The 13,739-nt window shown below is 39.2% G+C and overlaps 1 protein-coding gene across 1 annotated transcript in view; it reads left to right on the top strand.

Moving 5' to 3' along the window:
* The first annotated feature begins 5,188 nt into the window (after positions 1-5,188).
* The window catches only part of TMEM182 (transmembrane protein 182), a 50,766-nt gene continuing 42,215 nt past the window's right edge, over positions 5,189-13,739 (top strand). Inside the window, exons 1-3 of the mRNA XM_030310316.1 lie at positions 5,189-5,484; positions 5,723-5,822; positions 7,496-7,594. Of these exons, the coding sequence (XP_030166176.1) occupies positions 5,353-5,484; positions 5,723-5,822; positions 7,496-7,594 (331 nt within the window). The 5' untranslated portion in view covers positions 5,189-5,352. The remainder of the gene's footprint in view (positions 5,485-5,722; positions 5,823-7,495; positions 7,595-13,739) is intronic.

Genomic DNA, 13,739 nt, shown 5'->3' with positions numbered 1-13,739 from the left:
AAGTTTTCCCAAGACGCAGGGATTCAAAAAGTGTCTATAGAAGACAAGAGTGTAATTAAATACGGGGAAGTGTTATAGGTTGTACAATACAGTCTTCTTGGAGAGCACTGCTAGTACTCAACACCCACAAGAACATGTAACACAGAGTAGGGACTTGCTATGTATTTGTTGAGTGGATTAAGGAAGAGTTCATCAGACAGGTGGAAGAGAAGAGAGTTCTAATCAGAAGGGAACAGGATAGGCAAGGATTTGGGAAAATGCTGCAGGTGGCCTAGGGGAGAGAATGATGTATATGGGTGTGGGGAGGGCTAGGGGCACTTGCTGAGAGGTTAGTCTGTTGAAATAAACCCGAGTCCTATCTGGAATGCTAGCAGAGGGAGTTTTATCTTGTATTATGATTTTTTTTAAAAAAATTTCATCAAAAAATGGTCTTCAGCTAAAGGCAGGATAGAAGAGAAACCTAATGTGGGTATTCCACCGACTCATTTGACACGTCCTCTTTCCTAATATCCCCAATTATCCTCTGAAGCATTGTTCCTGTTTTTCCATGTGGGAAGCCAAAGCTCAGAGATTTGAGTGATTTGCCCAAGCACAAATCATCTTCTATGAAAGACAATTCCCACTCTTCTTAATTCAATGAAATCCTCATTCTGAAAACTGCCAGTGGGGGAGAGCTGGCTCCTGCTCTTGTGTCCAGGTTTGTTGTATTCTGGAGGACCGGTCCTAAGTCTGCACTCAGCCACCTAGCCTCCTCATTTAGCCTTGGGGGCACAGAGAACAATTGAGCATCATAACAAAGGGGTCACCTCTAGGGTCCAAACGTAGAAACATAACCCGTTAATTATTGAGAATTGCCTTTGGCAGTGAGACTCCAAGCAGATCTCTCTTGGCTTACCTCTGGCCATCTTTCATGTGACCTAGACCATCTTTGACTCCTACCACCAAAAAGACTTTTAGATGCTAAGATTCCTGCTCAAGAGAGTGGACGCCCATAGAGAAAGTGGTTGTTTCATAGTCTGTCTACTGAAGGTTGTCCTATATTCAAGGTTGTTGAGTGGATTAATGTGCTTAGGTTTCTATCTGCTACCTGGTAGATGCTCATGGATATCAGCTGTTATTTTTGACCTCAGTTCACATTTTTGAAAATCCAGCTTTCCCACAGGATCAAACCTGAGATACTATGCTTAGGTTTGTGGTCTTGCAGATTCAGTGTGATAATCATATCAACATAAAAATAGATTCAATATTCACCTAAAGGATAGGCAATGGAGTGGTTTTATTATAGGGTATTACAAGTTGAGGTTGGTGCCTGAGTATGTCTGTTTCTCCTCATCTCTTGGCCTTTCACCAGAAAAGAGTGTGAAGGGAAAAAGAGGCCCTCTGCCCAAATCCGTGGAGATGATAAGAACCCAGCAGCTTTTTAGGCATCTTCCTGGTGCATGGACAATTGTTCAGGCTGCTGAAAGAACCTGAGGAAGCTGCACGGGGTGCCTGGGTGGCTCAGTCGGTTAAGCCTCCGGCTCTTGATTTGGGCTCAGGTCACAATCTTGTGGTTTGTGAGTTCAAGCCCCATGTTGGGCTCTGCACTGACAGCACAGAGCCTGCTTGGGATTCTCTGCCCCTCCACAGCTCATGCTCTCTCTCAAAATAAATAAACTTAAAAAAAGTATTTGGACATATTTTAAGAATCATGCAAAATTAGGGGAGTGGCAAATGACAAGCAAATGGCCCAGTTTTCTAAAGAAAGGAAACACGTTTTGACCCCTGGAGAGTAAGTTTCATTGCATTTATCAGTAAGAGTCTAATGGAGATTCTCAAAAAGAGGAAACACACACCCCACTAAAATCCATCCCTCCAGGTTTCACAAAGAACAGGCCATGCCAGATCGGGGCGCTTTCTTCTGGGACGGATTACCAGTTGGATGGCTCAGAAGGTCATGGACTTGTATCTCAGCCAAGTGTCCTAATACAAATTGATTTTTATTTTATTTTAGTGCCTGTTGCATGTCAAGCACTGTGATAAGCACTGGGGATAATGGAGCTAAAGCAGTTTAGTTTCATGACGTGAGAAGTACTCTGTGATATCAAATAGATGCACACAAATGAATGGTGGAAATAATTAGATTGCTTACTCATAATTGATTTAATAAACACACATTTTTATAATGATGCTTATGCATTTTTGGATAAACCAGAAATGGTGAGAAAATGTCATTAGTTGATGGACCTAATCCAGAAAGATGATTTTTGTGTGTGACAAAGACCAAAATTGAGATGAATTATAACAATGACAAAGTTCCACACTCCTTCCTGCTTACTTAAAAAAATCTAGTTGTTTGTATGTGTGTATGTTTGTTAATGTGTGTGTGTTAAAGATTTAGTATTGATGCATAGATGTTTACCATAAACCTTTGGGATATAAATAAAATAAATAAAATCTTCATGAAGAAATTCCTCCTCCTCTCCAGAGAGCAGTGTTGGTGTCTATGACCACAACTACACAACCACAACTACACAACCACACTGACACTGGGAGAGGGGTGGGCTGGGAAGGAGGAGAATGTGTCCAGGTTGGCCCAAAGCTCATTATTAAACCTCTATGTACTTCATTCTAATGAATCACTTATTTTTTCCCACTAGGGCATGAATTCCTCAAGGTCAGGGCCTATGTACTATAACCTTAATGTCTGGCAAAATGCCTGGGCCCTCGCAAGTTCTCAATAAGCACTTCTTCAAGATGTATTTTCTCCCCCCACCCCCCCCAAACCCTTAATTTGATCTGGTATTGCATTAATTACCGAACAGCATCTGTATTAGTCTCTTATTGTTGCTGCAACAAATGAATAAAAAATTGGTGGCTTAAGGGGCGCCTGGGTGGCGCAGTCGGTTAAGCGTCCGACTTCAGCCAGGTCACGATCTCGCGGTCCGTGAGTTCGAGCCCCGCGTCGGGCTCTGGGCTGATGGCTCAGAGCCTGGAGCCTGTTTCCGATTCTGTGTCTCCCTCTCTCTCTGCCCCTCCCCCGTTCATGCTCTGTCTCTCTCTGTCCCAAAAAATAAATGTTGAAAAAAAAAATTTAATAAAAAAAAAAAATTGGTGGCTTAAAAGAATACAAATTTACTATCCCTACAGTTCCAGAGGTCAGAAACCTCCCAAATCAAGGTGTTGGTAAAGCTATGTTTCTTCCTTAGTGGGGGAGGGGCCCAGGGGGAATCTGTTCTTTCCTCTTCCAGGCACTAGAAGCCAGCCACATTACTTGGCTTGTGACCCCTTCAAACCAGCAACTCCTTGACTCTTTTTCTTGCCACATTCCTTTCTCTGCCTACTCTGTTAGAAGAGATTCTCTACTTTAAAGGGTTCATGTGATTAGATTGGGCCTACCTGTGTAATCCAGGATATTGCCACATAACCTATTCACAGATTATGTGATTACAGTTAGGATTAGGGTGTGGACATCTTTGGGAGACTATTATTCTGCTTATCACAGCCTCCAAATCAGAAAGGTGGTGGTATTCAGGTGCTAGGCTCTATGCAGAAGATTATACTATGCCTCACTTCAATCAAATCCTTGAAGATTGTAGCAAAGAACCAGAATAACAGGGAAATTTGGAGTTGTGCCAACCCTTAGGATGTTTAAAAGAATAGGATGTTTAGCTTAGAAGAAAAAGACCTCAATTTAGGGGTCCAGTAGCAGTTCTGGTTTGAGGAGGCTTGGGATGACTGCTTCTTCATCAGAAAAATACCAGGAAATTCTGTCACATGACAGAAGATTGCACACCTGTGCTATGCAATCTCAGAGGACCAAATAGGATTAATACTGGAAACTTTAGGAAAGCAGCTTTTGGCAGAACTTAAGGTTGGGCTGTGTGGACATTCCTGATGTCTTTCAAGACAGCAGGCTAGAGATGGCATGGCTCCATGCCGTGGGGGTTCTTACAAAAGAGATTTGACCATTAGATAAGGAATCAGCTGAGGTGTTGTGTTGAATTCCATTTAGCCCTCGCAGCCACTGATTCTGTGACCTAGAATTCCATTCATGACCTTCGGGTACCTCTGACTACATATAGCCAGAACTGGCGAAGGCCCTGCCTCCCTACTGAAGAGTCATCTTTTGCCCTCCGTGAATCTGTATTTAAGGATCTGTCCCATACCAAGCAGAAGTGGTGAAGGAAGCTGGTAGAGCTGATGCCTCTTCAGAAGATGCACTAACTCACATTATTGTTGAGAATATATATTTAGAAGGAAAAACCAAAAACAGTAGCCATAGAGACAGTACAAAGTTTAAAATGCTACACAAGTACTTAAAAATACTCTCTTGTATACTCAGACATGAAAAGAAAACAACAATAGAGATAAGGCATGGAGAAAGTATAGATTCATGAGGTGGTTTGTATCAGAATCCAGGATGTTTTGACGAAGTTGAACATTTAAAACGAAGGAAACAAAAATAAAGAGTAGACCAGATTCTTTCATCTTAATCCAGACAACAATATACTTTGGGACTCTGTTTTTCTTCGGTTCACTTTAGGGATGGTTATTTGGAGTAACTTGTACAAGATATTGGAGCTGCTGTAGAAAGTGCTGTTTTTATGTCAATAGTGTGGGTAGCATGAAGGTACTTTTTTGTACTTTAAATAGCCTATGTTACTTTTTTCTTGATCTTTTAAGTATACATCTGAATGTCTAGGTTATACACTTGAGCTGTACTCCATGATACGTTAGACCACTTGACCCGCAGATTATTTTGTATCCCTAAAGTATCCAAAAGGAATTAAGAAATTAATTACAACTTTAATTATATCCAAGAAAACTCTTTGTGGTTCCTTATAGCTGTTCTTTATCTGTCTTCAAAGAGAGTCTTAAGTGTCTTTGGCTTTGGTGTTGTAATGGTCATTCTAGACTGAGGAGCTTGTTCAGACACTTAAGACTTTGGGCCAATACTGCCAATGACTTCATACCACTTCATCTTCTTTCCACTTCTATGGATTACCCAACAGCAAAAATGGTCATTCTAGCCAGCCCCTGATATTCCTCTCTACAGTCAGGGGAAGGTCAGCTATTTTTTGATCCCCACGGGAGAGAGACAGCTCCTCAATCAGTATCCTAAAATAGCTGGCCATTCTCAGCTGCTGGGCTGGAGTCCCTCCAGGGGAGAGCAAAGGGAATACAAATCCACCCACTGGGTGCGAGTGAGAAGTCACCAAAACATGAGCTAGGAGAGGCTTCTAAAGAAGATCCTGCCTACTCGAAAAATCTTTCTTATTCTTCTTATTTTTTTTTTTAATTGAGAAGCTACGTGTCTGCCATTTTTTTTTAATTTCTAAGTTTATTTAAAGGGAAACCAGTGGCTTGAAGATGAGACTAAATATTGCCATCTTCTTTGGGGCTCTCTTTGGTGCTTTGGGGGTTTTACTCTTTTTGGTGGCTTTTGGATCGGATTACTGGCTTCTTGCAACTGAAGTGGGGAAGTGTTCAGGTGAACAGAATGTGCGTTTCTTCTTCCAAATACTGATGTACTTGGTAGGGATGAGGGTAGCCTTATGTATCCTCTTGAAATCAGAGAATAGTGGTGGAGTGCCTATTTCTTCACAGAAGAGATAGGTAGCAAGCTACTGACCATCATTATTTGGGATAAAATCCATTGTTGTAATATTTTCCTGGATGTGATAATTTAGGTTATGTGCTTTGTGTTGATGGCAAATTACTTTCTTTGTGTTCTGTACAGATAGAGAATGTCACTTTCCACCATGAAGGATTCTTCTGGAGATGTTGGTTTAATGGGATTGCGGAAGAGAATGATTCCAGTATCTGGAAGTTCTGGTACAGTAAGTGCAATTTAGCTTTATTTCCCCTCGTCATTAAAATAAGAATGAGCAGCTTCTTATTTAGTATAGATCACTTACAAGATAGGATTGGATTCTTAAATGTAGAATCCTGATAGAATGTCTTCAAAAGATTCATGAAGTGATTCTTTTTCAGTAAGTAGAAATGGCTATATTAATAATTATTTTATTTTCTAACCTAAAATAGGGGTCTGAATATTTATGGCAAAACTGAATTATCTCTGTTTCCTTGCTCATATTTAAAATACACTCACCCTAACAACAACAACAACAACAAAAAACTAGGTATTACCTATAGTATTTTTCTTGTCTATTATTGCTGTGTCTGTTATTGCTGTGTTGCAAATAAATTAGTTTTATTTTTGGCTATCAACCCTTTAAATGTCAAATTTAAAAATTAAGATATAGAGATCAGATATTTTATATTGGTGGCTTTAAAGTTAAAAAATATCTTTTTTTTGTTTTTGTTTTTTATAATGAAACTTACTTACCAGCAGCGGTGGATGAAAGCACACTGTTTGGGCTTTAACCAAGGTAGTGGGAATTATCAAGAAATGCCTGGCTTCTGATGTCTGTGTTCTCTCATAGAAACTTGAGAGTTCCTTTTTGATGTAGAATAGCTTCTTAAAAATACAGTACATTCTTTTCACTGTATTTCCTATATTATATTAATCTCTGAAAGTAAATTCATTGAAAATAACTAGCTTTTATCTTATTGCATTCAACAATAAAAGAACTATTTATTACCCTCAAGGTTATTGTAGGTTGAAATTATTAGTCTCCTTATCCAATACTCCTGTGATATATCAAAATATGGCATTTACACACTAGTCAAGATTATATGATAAAATAATATATAATAAAGAGATGAGATCTTGGAAGACGTAAGCAAGCTGACAGCAAGTTGGCATATGTGAAAGGAACAAAGTAATGATGAAATGGAATTTTGCAAGAAATAGTTGGTAGGCTATCTTGTAGTCCTTTTGGAGAGGAGAATGAGCATGGAATCTGCCAATGAAAAGCATTCAGACTCTGGCAGAGTAAGTCAGACTGTGCAAGAGGAAGATTTTGCCAAGGACTTAGAGAAAGAAAGAATATTTCACTCCTCCTTAAAGGGTACACAGTGAAAGCTTCAAGTTTTCCAACAACATAAAAGTTTTTTTCTTGTGTTTTCTCCAAATACTAAAAATGCATTTAAATTATTAGCTTGTATGACCTATCATTTCCAGCTTTTCCCTAAAAATAGAATATAGGATACATTTTATATTAATCAGAGCTGACAATGGGTAAATCTAAGTTTATTAGAGTTTTAAAACAATTACTTTTTGAATACTATGTGCTAGGCATCATGTTGGGAACTGGAGAATATGGCTGTGAAAATAAATGAAGTGTAGTGCCTTTAATCTTAAGGTGATATTAGGGGCATTCCCAGCATTGAACTATGTCATGAACTAGATGTTTTGGATGAATCTACTTTCCAGGTCCCCTGAGCTGCTTGATGTGAGTCCCCCCCCCCCCACTCATCAGTTCTCTGAATCTGTTGCTCCCACCCACAGTTTATTTAACTTGTGTATCCCAGGTCCTGTATGTCTCTTGTTAGGAAGTATTCACTCAGCATCTCAATAACAACTACCATCATTTGCTCTCCTTCCTAGCCAATCAGCCACCGTCCAAGAACTGCATGCACGCTTACCTGTCACCATATCCCTTCACGAGAGGGGAACACAATTCAACCTCCTATGACTCTGCTGTTAGTAAGTACCTTTGTCTAGAGAATGCCTCCAAGAAAGACTTGCTTTTCTGAAAAAAACTAATTTAACATATATCATTTCAACATTTTCTCTGGAATCAATCTGTTATATATAAATAATAAAATACCATTTTTAATACAATATTTATAACTCTAATAGAATATAGCTCAGAGTTAAAAGTAAAGCCATTGTAACTTGCTTGCTGCTTATAAAGATTTTTTTTTAAATGTGTCTTCTGGTGTGGAAATAATGATGTTTATTAGGAATAACTGCTTCTTGTGGGTTTAACAGACCTAAAGCTAGTCTTATAATGGGAAATATTATAATCCACACCCTGCTTTAAAAACATAGTTTTTGTAATTGTTACACATAAGAATATGATTATGCTACTGGTTTCCTGCAAAATGACTGGACTTCCTTATATGTGATATCTCAACAAAGAATAGTCAGATGTCATTAGCTGAGAGTCGTGATTACCGAGTTCCTTGGTATTTACATCCTCTTTGTCCTATGGAAGGTACACAAACTTAGTTGGTATGGAAAATATATCATATATACTTAAATGTAGTTTTATACAAAGTACAAAAGCTCAATATGACAACTTGATTCTCAGCTGGTTTCATGAAGTTTTTAACAAAGGGTGTTTCTTGTAATCTTAAAACTAAGAATTGGTTCGTTATTTACCAATGTCATAAATAAAGACAAAAAAATATTTGTTTTTTTTTCAAAGAGAGTAAGCAGCATATTTACTTTTCTGAATAAACTTATATTAGTAGTCCCCAGAGAATCAATAGGAGATATATAGGTAGGGGTGGGGGTTGGGAAGAGAGAATGATGGATGGATGGATGGATTGATGGAGAGATTTTAAAGAATGGGCTTATGTGATTGTGGAGGCTGGCAAGTCTAAAATCTATAGGGCAAGATTTCAGTCTGGATAAGAGTTGCTGTTGTAGTCTTGAATCTGAAGCCTAGAAACTCTGGTAGAAGTTTTTCTTTAGGTAACCTCAGTCTTTATTCTTAAGGCCTTCAACTGATTAGATGAGGCCCACCCCCATTATGGGTAGTTTAACCACATTAATGCATAAAATTAACCATTGCAAATTATATGCCTTATAATTTTAAGTTTGTCAAAGGATGTAGCATTTGCTCATATCACACAATTAACATGACACTTTATGGAGTGGAAGTGGGGTCTGAATAGCAAATGAGATAAGCTGTCATACAGCCATGCTTATCCATCATAGTCGCTTGTGCTTAAAAGGGCTCTGGCTTTTGGCCTTGAGAACGAGCGGTGTGAATGTTCCTTCCCATTAATAACTGCAAAAGGTGCTTCCATTTGTCAAAGCATTTTGCATTGTGTGACATGGACCTTTTCACTGATAAGAGAAGAGATGACATAGGAGAGTGTATAAACTATTCTGTCTCACAAAAAGTTGCAAAAAAGGTATCCCTTCCCTGACATTCTTACTTTTGTAAAATTGACCAAGAAGTAGCAGAGTAGAACAGGGTTGGCTTTCCACAACATTAGGTGTTTGCATAGCTATTAGTGTTCTGTTGATAACTCATGTATATGTTCAGGTCCTGTGATGATCGGATAGGTATCATGGGCGCTATATATGTTTAAATGAATCTACATATTTGAAGAGTCTGTAGCTCAAGGAATTAGCGGAGAACTTGAAACACAAGGTGACATGATCTAAACATAATAATTATGATGGAGGTGGAGTGTACGTGCATGCCCCAAAAATTATACTGCAATTACAGTTAGAATCATTATGTAGCACTGCATATAATTACTGTGTCATTTTTGGATCTAATGACAAAACCATATTCCAATTTTTTTTTGTTTTAAATGATCACACTCCCCTTGGCTCACATATTGTAACTCCCTATTCACTTTAAGCAGCTTTATCAAACATTTTAGCAAACGTGACCAAGACGGGAGGAAGGATGTCCTACAAAGAAACAGCTTATACACATTTCATTTACATTCATAGTAACATACAATGGTATCTGACATTATATTTGGGTGATTTTTTTTATGGTTCCCTTATCTAAGAGAAGGGCCATCGATATTGTGAGAAAGGTTTTATCTGACTGAAAAGTGAGTGTTTCCTAGTTAGTGAGGCTATCTAGTCTTCACCAGACCCCATATGTACTCTTGGGTTTCATATAGCCTCATAATTATCAGGCATTATACATTTGCCAATTTATCTTGGGTAAATTCAGTCTTGTTTGTAAAAATTGGATGCATTCCAGCCTGGCAAATATAATTGGTAAAATAGCTTTGTATTTTCCTTAGTTTTTGCAGTTACAGTTAGCCAGTGTCGAAATCAGTGAAAATAATATAGCAGTGTTTGATTGTTCTGGAAAGACTATTTTACAATCATTGAATGCTACTGATGAAATTGTTCTATTTCATAATATGGAGACTGAAACTCAGAGGAACCTTGTGACTTGGTTTTCACACAGCTGATCCTTGGCAGAACTAATGCAAAGGTCCAAGTCTCTGCATTTTATTTATTGATAATCTTATTATAAACTACAGTGAATGAAAAGGCAAATCTTAGTATTTGCCGTTAAATCTTTCTAAGCATGAGTTTTTTAGTTGGATTTCAACAAAAGAGCAATTTTAAATTTATGTTGCCTTTCTCTCCTTTTCTATCTGATCCTGACCTGTGTATACAGTCAGGTCTAATTCAGTGTTTCCTTTATTTATTTTTTGTCTCAAGTACACATTCTAAAATTCAATTATGCTCAACTTTAGTTATTTGAATGGTTGCCCAAGCCTAGAGAAGTTTTGAGGTAGGATTGTATACTTTGACTTCCTTTATTTTTTTTTAATATTTTTTTTTAATGTTTATTTATTTTTGAAGGAGACAGAGACAGAGTGTGAGCAGGGAAGGGGCAGAAGAGAGGGAGACACAGAATCTGAAGTAGGCTCCAGGCTCTGAGCTGTCAGCACAGAGCCCGATGTGGGGCTCGAAGCCATGAGCTGTGAGATCATGACCTGACTTGAAGTCAGATGCTTAACTGACTAAGCCACCCAGACGCCCCACTTTGACATCCTTTAAACAATTCTATTGCCTTTTGATATCTGTCAGAATTTAGATTTTCTGGTTTGCTTCATGATTAAACTCAATAACAATTCATTTATTTGGTATCATTTGGTGACGATGTATAGAACACAGATTAATTTTCAAGATAATTCAGCTCTTGAGTGAATTAATAATTTTCTTGCTATCCCCATAGCCTTTGGCCACACCTATATCAAAGTGCTCATTGCATGTAACTGCAATTGTTCACCTTAGTTTCTTTATTATTTGTTGGAGCTCCCTAGAGACACAGGATGTAACATACTCATATTTATACCCCCAGAACCTAGTATAGTGAGTGGTACTTAGTAAGTGCTTAAATATTTCTATGGAATGACTAAGTGCAAAAATTCCTTGGCCTTCTTATTCAGCAGAATATATTGAACATGATGTGTCCCTTCCTTCATGAGTTGGAACAAATGCATACATGATGGCCTTCTTTGAGTTCTTCAGAATCAGTGTTTGCCCTCCTGCGTTAGGGCCTTTGTACCTGCCGTCCCTCCTCCCCAAATGCTGTTCCTCTTTTCCCAACCCCTCCTCCCTTCACTTCTCTAACAAAGCAGGCCCATTCTCTGAGCTAATACATACTTCAGTTTTCTTTCTTTGTTTTTTTTTTAATTTTTTTAAATGTTTATTTAAATGTTTATTTAAATGTTTATTTTTCTCAAAAAATGTTTATTTTTTGAGAAAGAGAGCATGAGCAGGGGAGGAGCAGAGAGAGAGGGAGACACAGAAACCAAAGCAGGTTCCAGGCTCTGAGCTGTCAACACAGAGCCCAACATGGGGCTCAAACTCATGGACCACAAGATCATGACCTGAGCCAAAGTCGGATGCTTAACCAACTGAGCCACCCTGGGGGCCCCATACATCAGTTTTCTAAGGAAGCCTTCCATAGAGGTAGTTTTTGATATCAGATATAATCTTTAAGAAAAAAATCATAGAACAGGAGGTGGTAAAATATCAATTATATTTAGGAGGAGAAAAAATAAGCAAAGGCAGCCCACAAAGGAGAAAGAGAAAGAAGCCTTGAGAAAGAAGCTGATGAGCAGGCTGTCAACACTGTTCCAGGGGCCTGTGGGTAGACAGGAAGAGTCTTGGGAAGGAGGTGGTGTCCCTCAGTGACAAATGCAGAAGCAGAAAGGAACTGGATAATACTGATAATGCAGGGGTTCCCATGGCCACTCATAGCTGTGCCTACTGAAGGCTCAGCTACAGAGGTCCTCAAAGGCTCTTTACAGGCATCTCTTTCTAAATGTAAACCCACAATGCCCTGCTGGTTTGGCCTGAGACCTGAGGCCTTCTGCTCTGTATCCCATTCCTGCTCACTGCCTGTTCCCTCAGATGGGACCTGAGGGCCCTGCCCTCTTTCCTGGCAATGCCCTTCCTCCTCCAGGAACCGTTCCATTTTCCTGCACATTTTGTCACCCAACAGTCCTCCTGAGGGCCTAGCCCTATCCCAGGCTTCTTCCTCCTTCACTTGTCCCAGGAGAAGAGGTGAGAAAGCAGTGATGCTCATAAAGGGGCAGAGCCACAGAATGATGGGGGCATGAAACCTCATACAGGGTGGTTAGGGGATGGGCAATGAACAAGTTGAGACCTTTGTGAGGAGCCAGCACTTGGACTTGGAGTAGCTCCCAAGAGTACACATTTACAGAGAATACTAAGTCCTTATAAAAACAGTCACACACACACACACACACACACACACACACACACACACACACACACCATCTTGCTTTGCTATGCAAGGCAAAATAAAATATAAATACCATCATATCTGACAATTTTATTTCTTTAATATTTTAGATTTGAGTCTAAAGTTAATGCAAACACTTACATAACTACGAAGGCACATCAACACACCTGAGGCACCTGATTTCATTGGGATGACCTCCTGCTTCCAGATCAATTATGCTTCCGTAGCTGGGTCCTATTTACGAATTTTCCCACGTTCAATATGGTGAATCTGGACGTTGTCTTAAATTTACCAAATTTCCTTCTGTTCTGCTTTAGTTATATAGCAAAAAAACATACATTGTAAAATATAATGGAAATCAGTTCCTTTTTTGTTTTGTTTTGTTTTTTGGTCAAAAATGTCAAGTACCTAGATATTTAGAAATACCTTGACATTCACTCAATGTGCTACTATTCATTCAGACATTTGGGATTACACAGCCACAGCCACAGACACAGCGTGATATTACAGGGTGACTGCAATTCCCGATTTTTGGCTGACTTTTCACCTGTGACCCAGTGAAGGCTCCCCTGCATTCAGATCACAGGGCACTCATAGGGCAGCTCGCCCCGTCTTCCAAAGCTGCAGGTCATGAGGATACAGTTGGCTTTCAGGTCCAGGTCCCAATATCAAAGCTGTAATTAAAAATCACTTTTTCAGAGGGTATTTTGTGTTCTCTACAACTGATTCATGGACATCTAAGGATTGATTGACAGCTTATGTGACATCCCTGCACTAATGCGGGGAGATTGCCTTCTGAAAACAAGACTGTGTGGTTATTTACCATAGTGTGGCTTGACTTTCCTTCATGGAGGACAGGCTCTAGCCTCTACAGAGGCTTCTGGTGATAGCTATTGAAATGTCAACCACACTCAGAAGTAGAAATATTCTCCAATCATAGAGAATCTCTTGGTGCCTTGGCAGTATTGACATTTGTGGCCAGATAATCCCAAAAAAGGAGCAAGGATCTGGTCTGGGTCTCTCTCATCTTTAAATATTACCATTTCTACTCCAAGTTGTGGATCTTGTCATAGAAAAAATATTTACTAGTTCCAGTGGAAAAAAATATCAAATGACTGCTGTAGGCTGGGCACTGTTCTGCAGGCTTTAGTGTCAGCCCTAAACTTACACTTATGGAACTTTCATTATGGGGGGAGGCAGATGACAAACAAAATAAATCAGTTAAGTACTTGGGGAGAAATAAAAGGGGGTATAGTGTGTGTGGAAGCAACCTCAATATTAAATAAGGTGACAGGCCTCATAGCGAAGGTGATGTGTGTTTTGAGTTGGCCAGCCCTGGTTGAATGGGGCTCTGTC

This window comes from Lynx canadensis, chromosome A3, assembly GCF_007474595.2.
Source record: "Lynx canadensis isolate LIC74 chromosome A3, mLynCan4.pri.v2, whole genome shotgun sequence".
NCBI classification, from domain to species: domain Eukaryota; kingdom Metazoa; phylum Chordata; class Mammalia; order Carnivora; family Felidae; genus Lynx; species Lynx canadensis.
The sequence above is the reverse complement of the archived record's forward strand: the minus strand, read 5'-3'. Positions and strand labels throughout refer to the sequence as shown.